Source organism: Meleagris gallopavo, chromosome 5 (assembly GCF_905368555.1).
Source record: "Meleagris gallopavo chromosome 5, MGAL_WU_HG_1.1, whole genome shotgun sequence".
In the NCBI taxonomy this organism is placed as follows: domain Eukaryota; kingdom Metazoa; phylum Chordata; class Aves; order Galliformes; family Phasianidae; genus Meleagris; species Meleagris gallopavo.
Genome location: NC_139408.1, coordinates 33957888 through 33982751, shown reverse-complemented (window position 1 = coordinate 33982751; position 24864 = coordinate 33957888). Strand labels below are relative to the sequence as shown.

General features: G+C 35.2%; 1 protein-coding gene across 9 annotated transcripts in view; it reads left to right on the top strand.

Moving 5' to 3' along the window:
* HECTD1 (HECT domain E3 ubiquitin protein ligase 1) overlaps window positions 1–24864 on the top strand; it is a 56984-nt gene that overhangs the window by 5530 nt on the left and 26590 nt on the right. For 4 of the 9 annotated variants that reach the window (XM_085225156.1, XM_085225158.1, XM_085225157.1 and 1 more), the window contains exons 3-19: window positions 9785–10019; window positions 10871–11098; window positions 14576–14857; window positions 15111–15399; window positions 15713–15789; window positions 15880–15978; window positions 16310–16424; window positions 16939–17113; window positions 18411–18549; window positions 18771–18941; window positions 19754–19976; window positions 20060–20104; window positions 22806–23081; window positions 23180–23256; window positions 23829–23963; window positions 24239–24385; window positions 24754–24848. In XM_085225156.1, coding sequence (XP_085081282.1) covers window positions 9785–10019; window positions 10871–11098; window positions 14576–14857; window positions 15111–15399; window positions 15713–15789; window positions 15880–15978; window positions 16310–16424; window positions 16939–17113; window positions 18411–18549; window positions 18771–18941; window positions 19754–19976; window positions 20060–20104; window positions 22806–23081; window positions 23180–23256; window positions 23829–23963; window positions 24239–24385; window positions 24754–24848 — 2808 coding nt within the window. The remainder of the gene's footprint in view (window positions 1–9784; window positions 10020–10870; window positions 11099–14575; window positions 14858–15110; window positions 15400–15712; window positions 15790–15879; window positions 15979–16309; window positions 16425–16938; window positions 17114–18410; window positions 18550–18770; window positions 18942–19753; window positions 19977–20059; window positions 20105–22805; window positions 23082–23179; window positions 23257–23828; window positions 23964–24238; window positions 24386–24753; window positions 24849–24864) is intronic. The other 5 variants (XM_085225152.1, XM_085225151.1, XM_085225155.1 and 2 more) reach the window with 5 other exon arrangements.

Below are 24864 nucleotides of genomic sequence, written 5' to 3'. Positions count from 1 at the left end.
CGCTGTGCCTTTTCCTTGAAAGCATAGCACTGTTTCCAGACAAATTTTTGCAGTCTTTTATGTGCCGTTATATACAGTCTCACTTAGCAGGAATGATCGTAAACTGAAATAACTAAAACAAATTTTAAAGAAAAAAAATGATGGATTCAGAACATTGTACTGCAATATTGAAGAGAAGTAATAGAGCTACTTTGCAAACGCTCTCAATGAAATGATGTATTCTAAAATTAATAATTTGTGTGCAAAAATGGGGGATATTGAAGATAATCTTTCAGACCAGATCACAAAAATGAAAGTAATCATAACTGCGTGATGCTGTATTTTGTGCAGTACTGTGGCAGTATCACAGCACGTGGGGTGTGCATCCAGTGTCAGATAATAGTACCAAGTAATTGGTGTTTCTTTAGTATTCCCTGGTTTTATAAATTACATCTAATTAAATTGCTTTTAGCATTACTTGTGTGTTAGCATTAAAATCAATTGGTGGCATATTCATCTGCTGGTGATAATGAGTCACAGCCCCTATTAGTCATTTTGCATGAGGTATGGCTAACATTTCCACTGCAGCAGCAGCCAATAGTGTGAGCTGTGGAAACCTGGTGAGTGACTAGAAGTGGTTTTGCAAAGTCATTGAATGTGGAAACAGCAAAACTCATTGTGATTAAGTGTTAGTCCCAAATGGTAGTTAAACGGTGTTCTATTGCGTCAACAGGAGCTCCAAATATATGTTTTCTATAAATATTATTGAAACGGTATTGTTTGACTTGTTAAAGGTGATTTTAATGACCTGTGGAGACTATTAGTTACAATCCCCCATTATTACTATAGGCCTTCTCCAAATAACATGTGGCAACTTTTCTTCTTCCCTTTTTGTTTCACTTTATTTTGGTGAAATACAATGGAAATTCCTCAGATATAGGTTTTGTGATGCTGCTTTCTGTGTCTGTAAGAGTAAGTACCTAGTGAGAAAGATGTTATTCAATTATTTTCTTAAATTCTAAATAATAAAAAAAAACTTATAAGACAAGGCAGTAGTGTAACAATCAGTAAAGCCTGTGTGAAAGCTTTCCTATTCTGTGAAAAGATAAGTGGGCCAATTAATGCATATGTGTGGCTGTGCAGAGGAGCGCTGAGCTTGGAAGGAGAAGACGTCTTCCATTTTGGCTCTATCCTGAATCACCTCTGAATTGGTCAACAAAAAAAGTCAGGAGTTATTAACTTATTTAACAAATATAAACAAATATTACAGAAGGGATTGGAGTTCAGAGTTCTAACACGTAAAACAAATCCTTTCAGGTTTTGGGGTGTGTTTTTTTTTTTTTTTAAGATGAATATGTTAGTTTTAATTTACAATACATGGTACCTTGTTCTTTCATGAAGTATGTACTCACTAGAGATAAGGTGCGTTTCCGCCACAGATTTGTTAATGTGTAGTAACAAGTGTAAGATAAACTTCTTATGGAAAAAGTCTCATTTGATGTGACCTAGTGAGACTGTGGAAAAGTTCAGCTCTACATCAGCCTGATGGCTTACGAGTACAGACTCCTTTGTTTGTCTTGAATTTGCTTTAGGCTGCTTAACTTGTAACAACAAAAAAATTTGCTTGGTGTTGCATAGCGGAGAGAAAATAACAAAATGGGAGAGCGGTTCAGTACTGCGTGTGCTATTTTTGTTTAGTCAACAATTGTATAACCCCAGTAAGTCAAAATTAGATACAGACAGAAAAGCAATTTTTCTTGTAGAGAAAGGGATAGGAATTTGAAGTGCTATTTTTTTAGACCTATTTTTGAAGTTTTGTTTTGGCTTTAGAAGCATCTTTGTAATTTAGACAATGGTGAAGTGCCCTTTCACAGACCTAACAGTCATGATAAAACCGACAGGCTGAGAGTTTGAAAAGTCATTCATGATGTATGTCCCTTACAGGTTTGCCAGATGTTTTTGGTGGTGGTTTATTTGTTTAAAGTTATGTCACTCCTATATGTGGTTTGTGGGTTCTTTTTTTTTTGTTTTGTTTTGTTTTTTTGAGTGCAACCGTAAGTAAATGGGGATAAGTATTGCTGTCATCTACAGGCTACCATTTTTTGTTGTTTTAAACCAAGCAAAGCAAAAGGTCTTAGTGAATTACTGGTTTGGGCTGATGCAACTATCTCGCTCAATAAGTGGAATATTTTAAGATTTACAGTGGCAACAATCATGTGATTCCTGTTAATTTGTTGCCTTCTAACAAAGGCAGAGGATGTGGCAGCAGTGAAATGCCAGTGCTGCAATTCCTCGCTCTGTGGATAGACTTCAGTGTAGTGAGATCTTCAGCACTCACAGATTTCCTTTCTGGGATGGTAAGTACAGAGATAGTAGGGGTATGTGCTGTATTTTTCAGGGAGCTGTCATGTTACAGCACAATGTTTAGAGTTATTTCTGACTTTTAAGCTATCTGTTTTTTGTTGGTGCTTGGTTTGAATTTTTCTTGTTTATTTTTGCAGTGGTAAAGAGTTTTAAAACATTTATCTTTCTGGTTGCTCTTTGTAAAATGGGAATTATGGTCTTGTTGTCATGGGTGTTATGGAGATTAACTAGCCTTGTCTCATCATTTTGAGAACCTTCATGGTAACACGTGCCAGACAGGAATTCTAGGTCAGCTAAATGCAACATCCTTTGTAATGTTGTACATCCCTTTATTTCTCTTGGATACTCCTGAATTGAGCATCCTGTTTGACAGAATCACTTCATGGAGTTCATGCTCCCAAAAGGGCTGGCTGTTGTCTGCCTGGGCGCTCGGTGCCCCTTTTCCTCATGGACTGCAAGTCAGTAGCGTTGTCACTGTGAACATACTTGCATATGCAAGGATATAGTCAGCTACTGATCTTATTTCTTCTCTCCAGCTCTTCAGTCTAGAAATATTTTCCAACCCTGGCTTCATCCGTGCTGGTTACAGTAGTACACTTTTCTTACTGATACCAGAATTTAGTCAGGTGTTTATAAAACATTGTACATGAAGCACCATCTTAGTTATTTCTCTTCAGAGTTGCTTTCCAGGACGTGATTCCTAACTTTTTAGTTATGACTTGATATATTAGCTAGACTAAGATCAGAAAATAAGTAATTTATGTGTTTTTTAAAGTATGTTTTGTTTAAATGATCCTGTGCCTCTGGGTAGTCCAGACAGTGTGTGCAGACTATGTGCTGTTAGGACTGAGCACAAGTGCTGGCAGGCAGCTGAGCTTGGTTTTCTGCCACAAGTCACATGTCTGGGACCAGAAGTCTGAAGCCAAAGGCTTTGTCAGGTGGTGAGGACTGTGTGTCAACTGAATACAGCAGTCACTCGAATTGGCTAACGCTCCGTAATGCTGGAAGCAGCAAGGTTAACCACTGGATTGGAGGAGTGAAGTGGCTTGGTTTCTTGTTTAAACTCAGCAGTAACCTTTAAACTACCAGTGTTGTTGCTGTTCTAGGCAAAGCTTTTGGATGTGCTTAAAATATGAAAAGTAGTTACAGAAATTAATTTACAGTGACTGTTTTTTACTTCCTGTGTATCTTTGTAGTCTGGCAAGCTGCAGAAGAGCTGAGTCACTTCATTTGTGTTTAAGGGCTTAGCAGGAGCTTCCTGCTGTGGTTGTATGAGAATTGTGCATTCTTATGGATGCTCCTGTTTGTGAAGGACAGGGGAGAGACTGAGGCATAGGCGTTGGCGTATGGAGTTGTGCTGATACAGTGCTGTGCGTTTTCCTACCCTTTCTTGACATCTTGTCAGTATGATTGCATTGTTTTGATAATGTTTAGTTCTGAATTTTAAAGCTACGTATTAACTTTTGTTAGGCATTATTTTCTCATTTGAAAGAATGAAAACTGTTACAAAAGTGTTTTTTTTCTATATTAAAGGAAACACTGCTTTTTGTTTGTTCCATTGCAGACAGACATTCTGAACAGAGTTACCTTTTTCAACTTTGAAGATGCAGCAGCAATTTATTTATTTGCTGTGGTAATTTCTTTTTTTCTGCTCTGTCAATTCTTTTACTACACGTGCACACACACACTCTTTAAATACAACATTAGGAAATACTGCTTTTCTGAAAGAGTGGTCATATGCTGAAATGGGCTGCCCAGGAAGGTGGTGGAGTCACCGACTCTGGAGGCATTCAAGGAATGTTTAGATGTTGTGTTGAGGGATGTGGTTTAGTGAGAGCTGTTGGTGATTGGTGGACGATTGGACTGGATGATCTTGTAGGTCTTTTCCAACCTTGGTGATTCTATGGTTCTGTACAGCCTTTATAAAAGCAACATGGTGAAATCAGTTTTGATACTGGGATACTTTAAGATTAGAAATGATGTGTTTGCTTATTTTTCTCCCACTAGGAGTTGAGGCCTGTGATAATGAAAAGTTTGTGTTCTTTTCTCTTAGATCTGCAAAGCATCATCAGTTGGAACCTATAGTTACAGTTGTGTTGATTGCTGTCCTGTCCTATCTGTCCATTTAATGCAATAATTATGCTCTCAACTTCTCTGCTGCTGAGTATTCAGCAGTCTTATTATTCTTCCAGTGCTTTCTAGAGGTGAATCCAACAAGTGCTGCTGTGATACGGATACTCCTGAATGCCTTGCTTTGCTACCTATCAGAGGACACTTCTGAGCGTGGTCTTAGATGGAACAGCACTAGGTTCTGCATAATTGATGGGCCTAATCTTCAATAGCAGATATTTAACAGGTCTCTTTCTTCTATACTAGCCTGCCTAAGGAAGCCAGGATCCTTAAGGAAGAAAGGATTTATCTTAGACTTAAAGCTTAACATACATGGCTTGTCTGACTTCCTGTTTGGTTTCTGCTGGGGTTAAGTGTATTCTCTTACCCAATTCTGCATTAAACAAACAAACAAAAAACCCTATAATGCTGATCAATAGAAAATTATCCTCTAAGGACCTGCTTGATAGAATTACTTCCAGATGGGAAGTGCTGCCTTTGCTTACAGTTCAGTAACAATGTGTCTGTCTGAAGTCAAGATCTGATTGAGGCAAAGCTCAGAAACTGCTCATGGAACCTGTTAGGATGTTTTGATGCGTAGAGACCATCCGCTAGGTCTTGGGTGCCAATAACCAGAAACCAGTAACAGAGCTGCAGAATGTAAGGGCACTTTTCATTTGTATGGATGTGACAGGGTTGCATCCCTTTTATTTCCCTACTTGCTGCTGCTCTCTTTCCCCCTTCCAGTCCTTTCTCTTGGACCACTCATACATGCATATTCTCATCCCTTAGGCATGTAGGGCAGATTCTCGTAGTTGCAACCATTAGAAACCGATGTAATAGCTTAATGCAGATTTTGGGATTAGAGGGAGATCACTATAAAGCTCACCGAAGTACTTAAATTTGTAACACTTATCCACACCATACCTACAGTGAAATGACTGAAGTTGTTCAAAATGTGACAGCTGTGTAATGTTACGCTGTAATTATTTTATCCACATGTTTGAGATTACTGTAGCTCAAACAACCGAGGATGTGTTCCCTGTTGTGCTGTTTTGGACTAACAACACTTAGGTTCTGTGTCAATGGCAGATGGTACTTCCCTGGATAGCAGAAACTTCAGGAGTTAGTAAAGCGTGAGTGGACTTCATTACAGAACCAAGTTCAAAGCAGGCTGAGTTCTTTTGCAGCCTTCAGTAAGGCTAGTAGTACTTGGCACATATGTTGTATATCCTCTGCTTGTTCTGAATATTTTTGCTCTGAGTAAAGCAAAACAGGACATCTTCCTTACCTTGTTTTTGCATGCATGTGCAGAGTGGCAATTTAGCTAGCAACTGTGGGCCTAATGAGAGCAGTGCAGTTCATTCTTTTGATTTCTCTTGGAGAAGCTGGATTAAAAGAAAACCTTCTGTAGAGGCTTACTCTTAAAAGCAGAAGATGCTGGTGATGGCACTACATGTGTAGTAATGTGCTTTAAAAATATGTGAGGAACTAAAATATGGAAATCCAATGCAAAGATATGGTACATTAAACAAATCATAGTTCTCAAAACTGCTGTGATACTGAGATAAGATTGAGTAATGTGGGGTGATGAGTTTGCATTCTCATCTGTATCTGTCCTGTTGTTCAACTAGATGTTAGCTTTTCAAGGATGGATGGAATCTGTTCACTCTGTTCTTTGCTTAGTGCAGTGAAATACTGATCTGCTATGAGAGCCCTTGTGCTATAACATGACAAATATTTATAACTTGCATGTCACAGGCAATAGATTAGGAGGAGGTGCTAAGCAGACTGTTAGGAACTTTTCTGGATAGGTGCAGATAGTGTAGTAAGGAGAAAGTCTCTGAGCTAGCCATGAGGGAGACTCAGATTTAATCTAACATGTCTACTGTCACAAGACTGTAATAAGTTCAGGAGGAAGAAGGCAACATCTAAAACTTACAGAGGACGTGTACATGTGTTTACATTCCTGCTGGCGTGCTTATGTGATGTCAGTGAAAGTCAGTCAATGATATTTGTCCTCAAGAAGCTCACCCTAGTTTGCTTGGTTAAGGTTAGAATAGAAATATATTATTTATTGCAATCCGCACCATCAAACTATTGTTTAAATCAAAGGAAATAATTTATATTTTGATATGCTTTTTGTCTTATCTTGGGGTATTATGACCCAAAGAGTGAAAGACTACTACAAGTGGTTTGGACAAATCTTCTTGAAGGCATATTTCAGAAATACATCTAAATATAAGTTGTTAATTTTGTTTTCATAGAATTATAAGAAGTCAGTAGCTGACTTCAGAAGCTGTTACATGTGAATAGTGAAGAACCTTGTACACTTCTCTTTTTCTTCCACCTGTAGCATTAGTTACAGGTGTTAACAAGTGTTAAAGGCCTGTGCTGCAAGAAACGAAATGTAGCGATGGGTTAGTCTGGAACAATGTTAAAGAGCAGTGAATGGATATCCTAGAGATACTATCTAGGAAAATTGGATCTCAGATGTTGTGGATTGCACTGGTCAAATCTTTGTGTGTTTTATCTGGGAACGGAGATGATGACCTCAGTTTATTTTGAAAATTGTTGTCAGTGTTGCTGTCATCTTTTGGACTTGAAAAACTTGATATGCTGCCAGCTAAGACCTCATTTAAAAAATACAGAGTAGTTGCATATTACAGATTCTTAAGGCACTGTTAAGAAAACAATAATAAAACGACTAATGGTAGTCTTAATGGCCAAAGTGTTAGTCCCAGGGCCAGTGAAGCATTATTCTGTCTGTTTGACCCATCTCAGAAATACTTCAGACTTCTGCACGTGTTTTATTCTCTGGTGTAACTTTAGGGATAATGATTTCATTTGCCCTACTGTACTGTGTAGAACTTGAACCAAATTGTTCGAGAGAAACATGAGGAGAGAGAAGATGACACAACTCTATGTTTCCTGTGCTAAGGAAGTGAGAAGAAATGTGCATTTGTTGTCCTGGAGTCCTAAAATGTCTTGTTTGATTTTTGCTATGTTCCCAGTAACAACATCTGAGTAAAATGAAATTTGTACTTTTGCTAGTTTTAAATTCATATGAGCTGTAATAAAGCTTTTTTTTTTTTTCCTTTATATACATCTTATATGACTGATACTTCATAAACCATCCTGATTTTCAGTTTTGTTTTTTTTTTTCGGAACAGATTTTTCATTGCACATAAAGTAGATGATTTGATAGATTTGTTTACATTTGGTTCAGAGCATTGCATTGGAATGGAACTGTTAAAAGAAACACCAAGTACACAGAGTTCGGAGACTGAAGTAGCTTGCAGGAATTTTCTGTGAAAGCTCTTGTTAAAATTAGATTGGTTGCTATTTTCAGAAGGGATAATTTTTTTGGAACATGAAGTTCATAGCGTTACTGCTGCTCTTACAGGAATTTAATGTGCTTTACTGTAGTCTTCAAATTTTATCTTAAGTCACTAAGCTTTTTATCTTTCCAGAACTAAGTAATTTCCACAGGTTAAATATATGACAAAGCTTCTGTTTCTTTCTGATTCCCAATGACACAACATAGTACCCTTATTGGAAGACTGGGAAGCATTCCTTTAGATCAGAAGACAGATGCTCTAGCACTGAGAGTGTTGTTGTTTGCCTCCTAACTGAAAAAGTATGACTCCTGACTACCTAGCTACCTAGCTAGATGTTTTAGCAAAAAGTAATTAAAAATAAACAAACCAAGAAATGAAGTTTTTGTCAGTAATCTGTGTTCTTACAAGAAAAACATTGCTGCCGTTTATGTGCTGACAAATAATTCAGTATAAATGATAGGCACCTGATGTTTTCCCTATGTCATCTGAGTTCTCTCAGACAACTGTTTTAAGGACAGAAGTGGAGTTCTTTCAAGCTTTTCAGTTCCCATTTTCAAAAAATCCAAGTTGACATTTGTGCAGTGTCTTTTTATAAACTGTTGAATCATAAATCTTCAAGCAATACAGGGGCAGAGTGTGATAGGACAAGCAGGAATGTTTTTAAAATAAAAGAGGAAACATTTAGCTTAGATATTGGGTGGTGAAGCACTGGAACATGTTGCCCAGGGAAGGTGTGGATGCCCCTTCCCCGGAGGCATTCAAGGTTAGATGGGGCCCTGAGCAACCTATCTATGGGTTCCAAGCCTGTCCAGTAGGACATTGGAAGTGACTGGGCTTTAAGATCCTTTCCAACCCAAACAATTCTGTTGTACCTTATATTAATGTATCCAACACATAAACCATGTTATTCTAAGTGTTAAATGTGATGTTTATGTCTATCAAAGCTTCACTTATTCACATCACTAAGGATCATCAGGCTTTGGATTTGTTGCACATTGTTATTTAATCACTTAATATAGCATGGTTGGATCTTTAAGGAAACAATCAGCATTTTGCTGTCTCAGAATTTGATGCCCTTGTGTGTGAATCACTCACTGTACATACCAGGTGAGGTATTGAGTGACTTCTGAGTTAGTGTACAGGATGATTAGTCAATGAGTGCTTCACCTGTTTTCCAGACCAAATGCATGCTATTGTTTTTGCTCTGTCTGGGTTTAGACAAGTTTTAGGACTCCTTTTCCAGACCAATATATTAAAAAGAAGTTGCAGTACTTGTTCTTTTCCTACATCTTAGAATGAGGTATCCAGTTGTTATGGCTAGTACCACAGTATGTGGCCCCTTCAATTAATTCCCCATCGTAACCTTTGAAGTATTTTATTTCTGTAGTTGAACAATCATTATATTAGGTCATTTATTGCTAAGTGGTTATATGATATTGGAAAAGAATTTGCCTTAAGTATAGCTCAAGTGAGGGTTAGGGGAGAAAAGGGAGAAGGTGAGAAAGGATAAGAAGGGAAGTGGGTATGTTAAGAACGTGAAGAAAGGCCAGACAAAGCATTAAATTATGTAGTGTACCTGAGATCTGTAGTTCTTATTATTGAATGTAATATTTCATGGTTAATTGGTTATCTCATTATGAATCCTGAAGCTCTGTTGAGAAAAAATAAATTGATTGGTGAAGCAAGATTAAATTCAAAAACAACTTTCTAAGATGATATATTTTTCCTAATGCATGTAGAATTTCAACCATCTTTTTATTCTTCTGGGTTTCCTCCTCTATTGTGGCATCTTTTTAGGTTGCTGATTTGAATTTTGGGGTGTCTGTGAGATATCTGCATTTTATCTGAATGTCTTGGACCAGCTGTAAACTAATCTAGAATCTCACAACAGCATGAAAAGCATCAGTCATTTAATGTGGAGATGTATGAAATCTCTTAATGTAGAAGATCTAGCACAGTGTACTAATTAATCTTTTTTTTTTCCCCTTCAGATGTCCTCCTCGAACTTTTTTACCAGCACTGTGCAAAATTTTTCTTGATGAAAGTGCACCAGACAATGTATTAGAAGTAACAGCTCGTGCCATCACCTATTATCTGGATGTATCAGCAGAATGCACCCGTAGGATTGTTGGAGTTGATGGAGCTATCAAGGCACTTTGTAATCGTTTAGTAGTTGTTGAGCTTAACAACAGAACCAGCAGAGATTTGGCTGAGCAGTGCGTGAAGGTATGTTTTCTGTAGAACCTTGTTTAAGAGTGATCTGGAGAACATGCTATTCCAGAACAATTTGCTTGTATTCAAATCTTGTATATCATCAAAAAGAAAAAAAAATGAAGCAAAGACATGCGTAGTATGTTAAAGTTTACCTGCTGGCTGTGCTGCTTAGCTTTATTGTCAGTCTGAAAAAGGAATATATCTATCTACACAAAAAAAAACCCAGAAATTCTAGAATAAAATATTCCTGCTTGTCTAAGTTGATTAGCATGCTGAGGGATAATTTTATAATTCACCTATTGTTAAAAAAAATTAAATTGTTTGTTGTCTCTTTCATAGTATGGGGCATAGTTCTGTGCAGCCTTGTGAAGTTTTCAGAAGAATTTACCAGACCCTCAAAATCATCTCCATATAGTGTAACTTGTTATGTGATAGCACATAGGCTGTAGTAATCAAGGACTAAAACTAAGACTACACATGCATTTCCTATTTATGCTATTCCAGGTTACTTGAAAGAATATCACGGATGTAACAGGATTTATGGAAGTTTCAGAGCTCTCAGTTGTGTGTTACCAGAAACTTAATAATCTCTCAGAAAAAGATGATCTTATTTAGCCTTCCTTATGAACACTTCTTAAAGAAAAAACAAAAAAACAACAACAGTAAAACTACCGTAGGGGGGATTTTCTTGTATTTGGTCCTGTATCTTAAAATAAAACTGTTAGTGTGCTGGAGGTTTTGACTCCTTATGGGTTTTGAAGAGAAAGTTTTCCTATGATGTTTTACCTACTTCAGTTCTGTAGGTGTATATACACAGCTAACTGTATTTTTATGTACTGTAATTATATTTCATTTCATTTTAGGTGTTGGAATTAATCTGTACCCGTGAGTCAGGAGCTGTGTTTGAGGCTGGAGGGTTGAACTGTGTCCTGACATTTATTCGTGACAGCGGACATCTTGTTCATAAAGATACTTTACATTCTGCTATGGCTGTAGTATCCAGGCTGTGTGGTAAAATGGAACCTCAGGATTCTTCATTAGAGATCTGTGTGGAATCACTGTCTAGTTTATTAAAACATGAAGACCATCAGGTAATGTAACTGTTGGCTCAATAAATTGTGAATTTAACATCCATTATGTTTAATAAATGAATGGCTTTGTATTTTTATATAGTCTTCATAACGAGGTGTTTACATAGTAGTGGTTATATTTGGATATTGTGGTAGTTTTCTTTTACAGTTGTGATGACAAGAGAATATAAATACTGCTTAGTGTTTAACTGCAAGTGCTATTGTGTGAATATGATCTTATCCTGCCTCTGACAATTTATTTAGAAATGTCCTGGTGACTTTTTCTTGGAAATAGCATCTGAACTAGTTGTTCTATATCTGTGCTTCAGTCAGTATTATACTGAGTATAAATAAAAGGTGAAAGTTTAGTTTGTTTTTCTGTTGCCAGACTGAGGGAAACAACAAAAACATCCACAGTGCATGTTAAAATATAGTACTGGAAGCCACTTAAAGGTACTACTATAGACCCAACATCACTTTTCTACAACACTTTTATAAACCTGAGGTAATGTAAAATCTAGGAAATAATTCCTTTAATTTTCCCACTGGTAGCATTCTTTTGTGTATGTCACATTAATGCTTTGCAGTAGCTGTTTAGTCAAATTTTTGCTGCATCCTGGCCAAGTTTCTTGTCAGTGCCTTTCTCAGGCCCAGTTTCTACCCCTCCTTTGTCCCTATTCCTGTCTTTACTCCACCCCAACTCCCTATTTTTGTTTAGTTAGACTCCCAAGTATGACATGGTAAGTCTTTTTGACTGTGTGTTACACTTATATTGTATTTTCAGATCTTTTTGAAATAACCACGTCAGATGGCTGTTGCAAATGAATAAGCTACTTTGGTTTTTAGACATAAAACTTCATTAATCACTGATCATCTGAGGCAAGCTAACTCTGAAGTTTAGACCATAAGACTGCAGTCTTTATTTCTCAATTTAAAATGTTTCAAAAAAAAAAAAAATTTTTTTTTTTTGGAGATGTTGGAGATCTGAGCAAGAATTCCAACTTTTGTAAACTTTGTCTTTTAGTATTTAATGCTTAAAGATGAGTTTGCTTAAGCTCAGAGAAGTCCATTTGATAGTAAGTGAATTTGAGAGCTGTATGCTTTCTGTGAAGGAAGCTTTTATGACAAATGTTGATCTTTGTTCTGGATTTGCCCAGTAACATCTGATCATTTTCTTTTTTATTTTCTTTTTTTTTTTCTTCTTGGTCACTTTGTGACCAAGTCTGCGTAGCCAGTGAGTAATTGCACTTGATTAGTAGAGTTCAGACCAGATGAATGAGGCCCCAAAAACAGCTTATGTATGTTTGCTTTTTTAACCTTCCTACTTCACTTATGATTTGTGAGAAAAAGTATAAATATCTTCTGCAGTACAATTGCTTTGTTAACTGATGTCCATAGTGCAGGACTAAATAAGCTGACCCTTGCTTGTGTATTTTTGACAGAGCAGTTCTGGTGAAATTGGTAAATTGTTTACATTATGATTTATGTAAAGATAGAAGGAATTGTTTATACACCTTGCTGTCAAAGAATGGCAGCAAAATGTCAGAGAACATATCTAATCACCATTGTAAGATAAAGAAAAAAATCTCTTATAAAAGTACTGATAAATCAGAATGTTTGGCATGCAGGGACCATGCCAGCAAGTGCTGTATTTAGTCATGAGAATATTTGTTTTTCAAGTCTTCAATTAGTGAAGATTTATGATTTTTAACTTAATATGGTCTGGCTAAGTGGCTAATAATTCCATAATCTGTGTAACAACTGTCTTTAAGGCCTCTATATGTGATAATCAATTTGAAAATGGGCTGCACTAGAAATTGATGTCACTTTTGGGACTAAGAACTGTATTAATTTAGAGTTTGATGATGAATAGATACTGGGTTTTTTTTTTGTTTGTTTTGTTTTGTTTCTTTGTTTTTGTTTTTAATTAAACTTCAGAGAGCCTGATTTGTTACCTTGATGTTTAGAAAGCAAAACATGCCAGAAGCAGCTCACATTCATATGCCTATGCAAAGTCCGTGATATGATGAGTAGAGACATTTCTAGTGTGATGTGCAGTATAGATAAGAAACATTCAAGGCAACCTCCCTGCTCTGTTTTCAACACAAGCATGAAGAGAAATTGGATCCTTTTCCTGGGCAGTTGGCCAGAAGTATTTTTTTCTGTGCTGTTAAGAGGATCATCAGTAAGCCTTATTTCCACAGTGTCACTGCGGATTGCATTTTTATTTTTTAAACTTTAGTGAGGAACCTGAATTTCAGGCTTTATATATATATAAATATGTATATACACATACACATATATACATACATATACATACACATACATATATACATACACATACACATATGTATACATACACACACATATGTATACATACACACACATATGTATACATACACACACATATGTATACATACACACACATATGTATACATACACACACATATGTATACATATGTGTGTGTGTATATGTGTATGTGTGTGTATATATTTTTTTATTTTTTATTTTTTTTCACAAAAAGCTCAACGTATCCCTGTCAGATGGACAGGGGGTTATTTAAATGTTGTAAACCACTTCTGCCAATTAGTCCTCTTTGTAGGCTTGGGACAATTGCAAAATTTATTTTACTGAAGAGAAGCATGTGGACCTTTTAAATACAACTTTAGCTATCAAGTACTTAGTAAATTAATGCTTTGGCAGCTCTGAATTGGTATCTCGGCTAATGGCTTGTTGCATGGCATTTCCATTAAAAGAAAGCAGCAGTTTAATATAACGTAATATTATGTTATGAAATTATAGCATAGTAGAGTATCTTATCAATATATGAAATTCAAATATTTTTAAAATTGTCCTTGTACCTTGAAAGAACAAATTTGAAATTCAGTAAGTGTCTAAAAGTTGAAGTAAAAAATCTCTTATTTTATTTATTTTTATATTTATTTTATTTATTTTTGTTTTTTTCCCTTTTGCAGCTTAATTAGAAAATCAACAATTTCTAACATCAAAACAACCAAAATGTTTTGCACTCAGTGCCTAAATACCAAACTGCAGGTTGATTGTTTTTTTTTTTTTTTTTTGAACTATGTTGTCAGAGTAGACAGTTGTATTGGGGATTATAAGTAGTTGTATCTCTTGTAAGAACAACATATATAACTACGTGAGGGCTTAAAGATCTTTAAATGTATTTAATAACCAAATTTTCTAATTAAATGTTGCTGTGTATTCGTTCTGTCGTTGTGTATGTACTTAAGGAGATTCAATACTGAATTTTTTACACAATTTTCCTGTATAATTATAAGAGAGAAATGCGTAAGAAAACAGTACAGTCCTTTAGTGAGCATTTCAGAACATTGTTGTGTTCCGACTTTGAACTGTCTCCACTCATTAAATACCAAGTGAGCTTGGGGAAATGAGCTTTTTTTGTTGTTTGTTTCTGGGAATATCCTTTTAGCACCTTAAGTGACAGATTATTCATCTTTTCACTTCTTTCTTAGGTTTCAGACGGAGCTCTGCGATGTTTTGCTTCATTAGCTGACAGATTCACACGTCGTGGAGTTGACCCAGCTCCACTAGCTAAGCATGGATTAACTGAGGAGTTGTTGTCTCGCATGGCAGCTGCTGGTGGGACAGCATCAGGACCATCTTCAGCTTGCAAACCTGGCCGAACTAGCACTGGAGCACCATCTACAGCTGCAGACTCTAAATTAAGTAATCAGGTGTCAACTATTGTAAGCCTGTTGTCAACCCTGTGTAGAGGCTCTCCAGTAGTAACACATGTAAGAAATCATTTTACACTACAGCTTCTTATTCTCTTAGGGCTTTTTCCTGTACATATTCCTTTAGTATATGCAAGACTTGTGTTGCTGTTTTATGTATACATTTATAGGCTATGAAATGTATGTGTATATATATATGCACACATATAGGTTATTTATCAAGAGGAGGAAAAAAAACTGAAACATTTCATATGGAAATGAAACCCAATTTTGATAGTATTTTCTAAAGCCCTGTATATTTTTTATTGTTCAGACTTTTAATTATTTCCAGGATCTCCTAAGATCTGAACTTCCAGATTCTATAGAAAGTGCGTTGCAGGGTGATGAGAGATGTGTACTGGATACCATGCGGTTAGTAGATCTTCTTTTGGTGCTACTGTTCGAAGGGAGAAAAGCCCTGCCAAAATCCAGTGCTGGATCTACAGGCAGAATTCCAGGATTGCGAAGACTGGACAGTTCTGGTGAACGTTCTCATCGGCAGCTGATAGACTGCATCCGCAGTAAGGATACCGATGCATTAATAGATGCTATTGACACAGGAGGTAAGGAAGAGTTGTCTGAAAAGGAAATAAGATATTTTATTTATCTTTCTGTTTTTATAATGTGTGGTGTTGTAATACTTAGCTGGTACCTTGAAATTGTATATGCAAGTTGATTTTGTTAAATGCACAACATTTCCTGTTAGTAGTAATTCCAATGTTACTTTTCCCTTTTTTCTGGATTGCAGTTAACAGTATAATTGCTTTTATTGAAGATGCTTAATTTTTTTCAGACCTACCATTTGCTTAAGGAACAGTGCTGAAGCTTAATCTTTTAATACTTTATATTTCAATTATTTTTAATTGTGTCTTTCAGCTTTTGAAGTAAATTTTATGGATGACGTAGGACAAACTCTTTTAAACTGGGCCTCAGCTTTTGGAACTCAGGAAATGGTAAATAGATTTCAGAGAATGTTAAAACTTTTAGGTTATTTTTGCAAAGCAAGACATGAAAAAACTTATTTGATTTTTCTTGTTCTATAGGTAGAATTTCTCTGTGAAAGGGGTGCTGATGTTAACAGAGGGCAGAGGTCATCCTCATTACATTATGCAGCATGTTTTGGAAGACCTCAGGTAGCAAAGGTAAGATTTAAACTGACGCTATTAGGAAGCCTTATATACTGAATTTTTGCTTTATTCTATATATAAATTCTTTGACACACATGTTTAATGTGTGTACTGTCAAATATTTGCTTGTTCTTTACTGTGTTTATTGCAATACAAAGTTTTGGTTACGATAAGTCAGTAATATGAATAAAAGTAGCTATCAGTTTTACAGATATAGGAGCAAATTGTATTCTAATTTGCATGAAGGCATGAGAAAAGTGTTGGAAGAATGTGTGGAAAAATATATTCATATTTTTGGAAGAAGAAATCTTAATATTATTTAATATTTGATAATATATGTTCTCAGACTCTCTTGCGACATGGTGCAAACCCTGATTTAAGAGATGAAGATGGGAAAACTCCTTTAGACAAAGCTCGTGAAAGGGGTCACAGTGAAGTAGTAGCCATTCTACAGTCTCCAGGTGAGTGCAGATTTTAATTCCTTACACTTTTAATTCAGTTATTAGAATTTTTACTTTAAAAAAAAAAAAAAAAGAGAGGGAGAGAAAATAGTGTTTTGTGACCACCCTTGCATGTAATATTTCACATGTTCTTGAGAGAAGGGGAGCTACAGAAGAAACTTAGTGGACATAAGCAATACCAGTGGTACTGATCTTCAGGTGTTTGCCCTGTTTCAGGACGTGTCAGTCTTGGTAGCTTCTCTGGCATCCTTTCTACGTGTAAACTGCACTTTACCCGCTTGTGAGGCTCTTGTAGCGCTTTAGTCATAAGCAGTTGTTTGTATTTATTTTAAGTAGTTTGAGCTACTCTAATAAGTGATCTTTGGTGGTACTTTACCTCATGACTTTCTTTACAAAGACTTGACGTATAAATTTTACTTTTTAGAAACATATATTACTGTTTGGACATCCAGATCTTAATAAAGAAAACTGTTTACTTTTATGTGAAGAGTGTTTTTGTTTGTTTATTTTCCAGGGGATTGGATGTGTCCTGTTAACAAAGGAGATGAGAAGAAAAAGAAAGATGCAAACAAGGATGAGGAAGAATGTAATGAACCCAAAGGCGATCCAGAAATGGCACCTATATACTTGAAAAGATTATTGCCTGTATTTGCACAAACATTTCAACAAACTATGTTGCCTTCAATAAGGTAATAAGCGGGATTATCAATTTTCCTGCATATTTTTTCATTTTTTAATAGTCTCTGATAAAGATGTGAAGGTAGATTGAATTTTTTTTTTCTAGTAAAAATTATCATCTGAAAGGTGGAGTAATGCAAGTGGTATTTTAACATGCTTTTGTTCAAATAGGAGTGATGGTTTGAAAAGCGTTGAGTCTTATTTTTAAATCGTATCTTCAGTAGCTTTCTTTCCTCCTTACTGGGGAAGTGGTGTCTTGAAAGGAATATGATCAGTCAAAATGGGAGAGAGAAAGGCATACTCTTGACTACAGGGAGCATTATGACAGAATACTGTGTTCTTATAGTAACTTGCACTATGGATACTCTATTTGGTTACAGCTGCTGTAATGGAAGCACTCTTTTAGGAGAGGAAAACGAATGAAGTGGTACATGCATGGGAGAGCTCAGGCTGGAAAAAGTTATTGTAGAAAGCTTCTTCATAGCTTAAGTGTTTGTCAACTGGGAAGGATGCTTGTTACTGAGAGAAAGCAATCTAATTCAATACTTAAAAAGCAATACTATGAGTGGCATACTGTGTTTGTGATAAACCATGTCTCACCTTAACCTCTCAGCCTTTTACGCTTTAAACATAATATTTGCTTACTCTCTTTCTTGTGATCCTGGCGTATAGGTACTTGTAGGGATGAAGTGCTTAGGGGCAGCTTAAATTAGGCCATTTTAAATAAAGGAAAAAAGAAGCGATGTTAAGCAGTGCAATTAACTGCTGTTGAAGACTGTAGCTTTTCATATTTTCAAGTTTTCTTTTCAAATGTGGTTAATCATATGTTTAAAACCATACACAAGTAACTGATTTCTGAATTTATTTTACTTTTTAACATGGAAAGTGGAATGGTCTAATGGTAATTTTAGACTTCAGAACTCTAGGGATCTAACTGAAATGCTGAAAGTGTGTGACAGGCTGAAGACTGAAATAGATACCTAAGTGTCAGATGGTGCATGCAGAAAAGAACTGCCATCACTAAGAAGGCAGAATGAGGAACTGATTTGACTAGAGAAGGATGGAAAAGGCTGGAGTATGTTAGAGTGTCACAGTATTGTAGAATTAAGAAGATTAGTAGGTGGATTATTCTTGGAGTTAATCTGGCACTTAACGATCTGTTCCAGAACTGGAACTCATTTCAAAAAACTGTTTCTGTAAACTTGCATATATGTAGTGCAAAAGCAATTTTATCTTGAACATTTTTGTTGCCCTGAGTACTGCTTTCTTTCTTTGTGAAAATTTTTTTTCCTGTCATCTGTTTTAAAGGAAAGCAAGTCTTGCTCTCATTAGAAAAATGATACATTTTTGTTCTGAGGCGCTGCTGAAGGAGGTTTGTGACTCTGATGCTGGCCACAATCTGCCCACAATACTGGTTGAGATAACAGCTACAGTTCTTGATCAAGAGGTAGGAAGAAGTAACATTTCTCAAAGCCACTTTATTAAAAAAAAAAAAAAAAAAAAAAAAAAAAGATTATGCTCATCAATTCCACATGCTTATTAATAGTGAATGTTTTAGTGTTCATAGCACGTAGCACTCATTTATAACAGGGTATGAAGTTCATCCTGACAAGATATTAAGTAAAGAGATCTCACTTATTGTTTCCTTCCCATTTTAATTTATTACAGGATGATGATGATGGCCATTTGTTAGCGTTGCAAATCATTAGGGATTTGGTGGATAAAGGTGGTGACCTTTTTCTAGACCAACTGGCTAGACTTGGTGTAATCAGTAAGGTGTCAACTCTGGCAGGACCTTCATCTGATGATGAAAATGAAGAGGAGTCTAAACCTGAGAAAGTAAGTACAGAAATGCTACATTTGTTTCTATAAAACCAGCACTTCTAATACAATTTTCAGTACTATGAAAATGTCCAGTGGAAGGTAGCTAGATAAGTTACTAAATTAATGCTTATTGTATGCCAGTTTTTGAATTGTTTTGTTGTTGTTGCTATTGTTTTGTAATTTAGTTTCCTCTTAGTGTATTTGTACGTACTTAGTTATGTTAAGTGGACACTGATATTTGCTGTGCATCTTTTTCAATGTGCATGTATCAAATAACTGTGGGTGGTTTTAAATATTTGTATGAAATATATTAAAAACATAAAAATGAAAATAATTTTCTACATGATGAATAGCTTAAATTCATGTTGAAGTTATTTGCTGATTTCCAATAGTCATTTAGAGACAGCTCAGACACTTGTATTCTTCATTTAATTAAGATTTGTTATGCCTTAAGTTTTGATGCCATCTGTAAATGTTTCTAGACAACTGGTTCTAGGTGGCCCTGTATATGAGCAAGGAGTTTGGGCAAGATTTCTGTCAGAGGTCTCTTCCTGCCTTAAGCATTCTGTTCTCACAAAGTGAGTTTTGAAGAGAGGTAGATACCCCAGTCAGTAGACTGCTGTTACTGAGTTGATTGGCATCTGAAAGGGGACTTTTTCAAAGTAGTTCTGTTAATGAATGCTTTCAAAGATGTATTTTACAGGCAGAAGGGTTTAATTTGTTTTACACTTAAATCTTTTTAAGAAATCTTGCATTCTGTGTTTTGTTTTTCTGTGGTGTTTTTTGTTTGTGTTTTGTGTTTAAAACTTTTTTTTTTTTTTTAACAGGAGGATGAACCACAGGAGGATGCTAAGGAACTGCAGCAGGGTAAACCATATCACTGGAGAGACTGGTCAATCATTAGGGGAAGGGACTGCTTGTACATCTGGAGTGATGCTGCAGCCCTGGAACTGTCTAATGGTAGTAATGGATGGTTCAGATTTATCTTGGATGGAAAACTGGCCACAATGTACTCCAGCGGAAGCCCAGAGGGAGGATCTGATAGTTCAGGTAGTTTTTTCTCAGTTCAAATCTAAATTTTGAGATTATTTTATTTGTTTATATGATTTGATTGGAGTTATTTTGTTTTGCAGGAATTGGCTTACTAAATAGTAAAGGAAATAAACAGGTGGAAGGTGGTCAGTTAACTGTGATGCTTTTCATGAGATAGCATGTGACCGTAACTTGACTTCCTTGTTGAATTGTGTAAAGTGAACATCTTGCCAGTGAAAGTGTATTAACTTTGTTTTGTTCTGTTTCTTCTTCATGCATACTTAATTTTTCACTCCAGTCATTAAAAGCACTTTGTAGTGGCTGTCCGAGGAAAAGCAGGTTGAAATGGCAATCTGTTGTTTGCTTCTAGCTAGCAGAATGAAATTGCATGTGTTTGGAGATAAAGTAACAGAAAGTTTCTCATCAAGACTGAGAAACAAATTACAGTATCTTAATTGTTTGTTGGAGAGACGATAAGGGGACAGACCTTATACACAGGCAATGTACAGAGTTTTGTTAAATTTTCTGTACAGAATACACAACTTGTTATGGATGTAAAAACAACCCTTCTTTCATCTTTTTTGCAACAGTTCATACATTTATGAACCAATCGATGTGAAGTACTTTATGACATTAAGTTTTCAACAAGCTGTAGAGTGAAATAACAGAACATGTTATATTACGATTCAGGATAGAATTAAGTGTCAATGTCATTTTTCCTCAATTTTTAAATGTGAAGACAAGCTGAGATACAGTGTGTTTCTAGATTATAATACTATTGGAAAGCACTGAATTTTTTTTTTGACAAAGTGTATTCTCAAATTCTTTAAACAAGGCAAACAGTTGTGTTGATACACTGATTTATCATACAACGTAATTCTAAGAAAATCCATGAGACTCGTTTCTTAATCATCATATCTCCTGGATGAAACTTCTGCTTGCTTCCTTCCAACTAGTGGAATGGGATGGAATTCTACTGTTTCTATAGAAGAATAATTGAATGGGAGTGAAGAGAACTTAAATTGTCAATTTAAGATTATATGGCCTGTTCCTATCAATCTTTTTTAAAAAAAAAAAAAAAAAGTTATTTTCTTTAATTATTGAGTAGATCCCAAATTTTTGAACAAGATCTCTAGCATGGTTATTATGGAAGAGAAGTAGCTAAACTAGGGCTAAATTAGGCCTTTTTTTCTATTTTTTTCTGTCAAGCAGACGTCTACTAAGGAGTGCTGACATTGCAGTGTCATTGCTTGATGTTTAACCTGTTAAGCATGTGCAGCAGCCTCTTTCTCCTGAGATACAAAACTAGTGTTTAAGATTTAACTAAAAATCCTACAACACAGCATTGATTCAGAATAGTTTCTTTAACTCTTGAACTGTACAATATGTTGTGCTGTCCTAAATCACTGCTGATTAATCCCATGGTATACTTTCTGGTAATTTACTGGCTGCAGGAGTATAGTGGGTTGACTAATGGAATTTGTTGGTGTGTATTGCATGATGGGGGAAGTGTGGAGAAATGTGTATACTTCAAATGTTTGTGGAAGGTCTATCCCCACTGCTCTCTACCTTAGCTTAATAATTGTTTGTTTGAATTCTTAGGGAAAAAAAAAAATTCAATGCAAAAATTGAAATTCAGTGGCAGTTCTTTGAATGAGTTTCAAAATTTTGTCTAAAGGATCCCAAAAATTATTTCCAACTATGCATAATCATTGCACTTTCAGTGTGATGTACAATATAATAAATAGGTAAAAGTATACTTAACAGAAATTTGTAAGAGCTTCATTAACAGATTTTTATTTTTTTAATTCAATTTGGAATTTTAATTTAATTTGGATGCTACAAATTTTAAGCACTAAAGAGTGATATGCCTCAGTAATGCATATTTATTTTTGCATACAGAAGACCTGATTTTTTAAAAATGTATTAAGCAGCAGAAAAAGATGGCAAATCTAAAAAACATAGCTTGTAAATCATTGCAGCAAACAGAAAACAGCAATTGTATGTATTTATGGGCTACATATGTAATTATGATTTCATCAGATATTCTGGAATTATGTTAACTAACATTTCTAGTGTAGCATGTACTCTTTTGATTATGGCAATATCAAAATATAATTTAAAAATTGAGTAGTTCAGAATAGTTTCAAGCTAGATGACTTCCACATCCAAAAAGTAGGGTATGAGCCTGTTTCTTTATCTGTTATCTCTATAAAAATATCTGCTTCTTATCAGTTCTCGTTTGGTACCATGAGATTTAGTTCATATTTCTCTCAGAGGTGGTGAATGTAGAAATTCTACAAAGGAGATAATTTATAATTCTAATATAACTTGTAAAAATATTTTCTGTTTTGTTGACGTGACAGTTAATCTGAACAAGTAGCTGTTATTTCAGTTTTAACACATGTATCTATCTCATCATGTTCTCTAAAGTTTTTGTGACATTTTTTCCATTTTTTTTTTAACACAGCTTCAATGTTTGTTTTTTTTTTTCTCCACTTGTTCTAAATGTAGTTGATTACTCTTTTCCAGTTGGAAGATTCATTTAGTTTTCTGTTTCAGAAATATGATTAGTTCATGCTGGCAACAATGAGATTTAAATTATTTTAACAAAATGAAGCTTATCATGGATTTCTTTGATATTAGTATAATGAGTTGTGGTCCATTTTGATGTGATTGGGAATGCATCACTGCTGGAATACATAGTGGGAAGAATTTTAAAATACAACTTTTAATTTCAAACTTAATTTTGCATTGAATGTGCTCAGTTATTTTGCTCTTGGGGGATACACGATGGTGAAATCAATTGTTAGAAGAAACAAAAAATATTTGTTTCTTTTTAACTAGAAAGTAGGAGTGAATTCCTAGAGAAGCTGCAAAGAGCTCGAAGCCAAGTAAAGCCATCTACTGCAAGTCAGCCAATTTTATCAGCACCTGGGCCAACTAAACTTACTGTGGGAAATTGGTCACTTACCTGTTTAAAAGAAGGAGAAATTGCTATCCACAATTCAGATGGTCAGCAAGCTACAATACTAAAAGAAGATCTGCCAGGCTTTGTGTTTGAATCTAACAGAGGAACAAAGCATTCATTTACAGCTGAAACTTCTCTGGGTAAGTACGTAGGTATGTATGATGCACAGGTAGGAGCACATATATATCAAGTAGTTTCTTTGTTTTACACACCTTTGGGAAATTGTGACATTTCTAAAAATACATTGCAGGATCAGAATTTGTGACTGGTTGGACTGGCAAAAGAGGAAGGAAGTTAAAATCTAAACTGGAGAAGACGAAACAGAAGGTTGGCAAACATCTCTAAGTTTTATACTTAAAATTTAATTGACTTTTTGTTATGTGTATGAGATATAGTTTTCTCTTAGAGGTTTAAGACTCTTTAATTTCAGCTATACACAATTTAAGTTTGAAGGGGACAGCTGGAAAACCAAACTTAAAAACAAAGCAGTTTTGCAGCTGCTTTAGTCCAGAGCATTTCATTTGCTGTACTCTTTTAAAGTAAAACAATTTTTTTAAAATTGTAAGGAAATCCAGTTCTCCTGGTGTTGCAATCAACGTAACTATCTTTTGTGGATTTTTTTTATTTTTATTTTTTGAAGTTACTGGTGTATGTAATGCATGATTCATCTATTGCTTGTTCCAGTTGTTTTGAACTGATGGAAGTTGTGTAGTTGGTTGGAATGTTTTGGTGATTGTTAAAGCTTAATTTCTATAAGTTTCAGTTCTGCTTATTTCCTTATGTTTTCCTGTGTTATTTATCCTTCTACAGCCTTTTCATCTTATGTTGTATGATAGGTTTGTTTCTGGAATTTTGAATAATAAAGTGGTCTCATTCACATTATGAAAATCCTTTTGTAGGTACGCACCATGGCAAGAGATTTATATGATGATCATTTTAAAGCCGTTGAAAGCATGCCTCGAGGAGTAGTTGTAACACTGAGGAATATAGCAACACAGTTAGAGTCTGCATGGGAACTTCATACCAACAGACAGGTAATCATATCTCCTTTATTCTATAATATGTGATGGTAGTAGATTTCGCATAGCAACATTTAGAATTCATCTATGTAATTATGTAAAAGAAAGGCACAATGTGTCTATCTGAACAGTATTTTTATAGTGGGATCTTGTGTGTGGGGTGAGTGTTTTGGTGAAGTTTTTTTTCTTAGTGCGCGTGGTTATGTGCATTACTGGGATATTATTTCTCAAATCACCCAGGTGAAAAAACTGTTGCCTTATTTCACCATAATTGTCTTCTTGTCTTTCAGTGTATTGAGGGAGAAAATACTTGGAGAGATTTGATGAAGACTGCTTTGGAAAACTTAATTGTACTTTTGAAGGATGAGAATACCATTTCTCCATATGAAATGTGCAGTAGTGGATTAGTTCAATCATTGCTTACAGTTTTAAATAATGTGAGTTTACAGAACATAAGTCTCTGAAGAAAAGCTGTTGAAAGAATGTGTAGGCATGGGCTATAATTTAAAGATCTATTATAAATATGTTTGTTTTTTTTTTGTCTTGATGAAAATCAATTGGAATTGCACCAATCAGTGATCTGACCCATTAATTATGTACTATCAATATAGATTGCTTCAGTTCAAACATGCTGCTAAATGTCTTTCATTTAACGGTTATCATTTATAATGGCTGGTATTGTTTAACTTTAGAGATAAAGGTTTTTGAATAGACAATTCAGTAGCCTACAGATATTATGTCAATATAAAGAATGAATGTGTTGCACTGTATTAGATGTAATATATATAATTTTTTTCTCTCTTAGAATGTTGATTTAGATATGAAACAAGACTGTAGTCAACTAGTAGAAAGAATAAATGTATTCAAAACAGCGTTCAGTGAAAATGAAGATGATGAAAGGTAGGTTTAAAAAAAA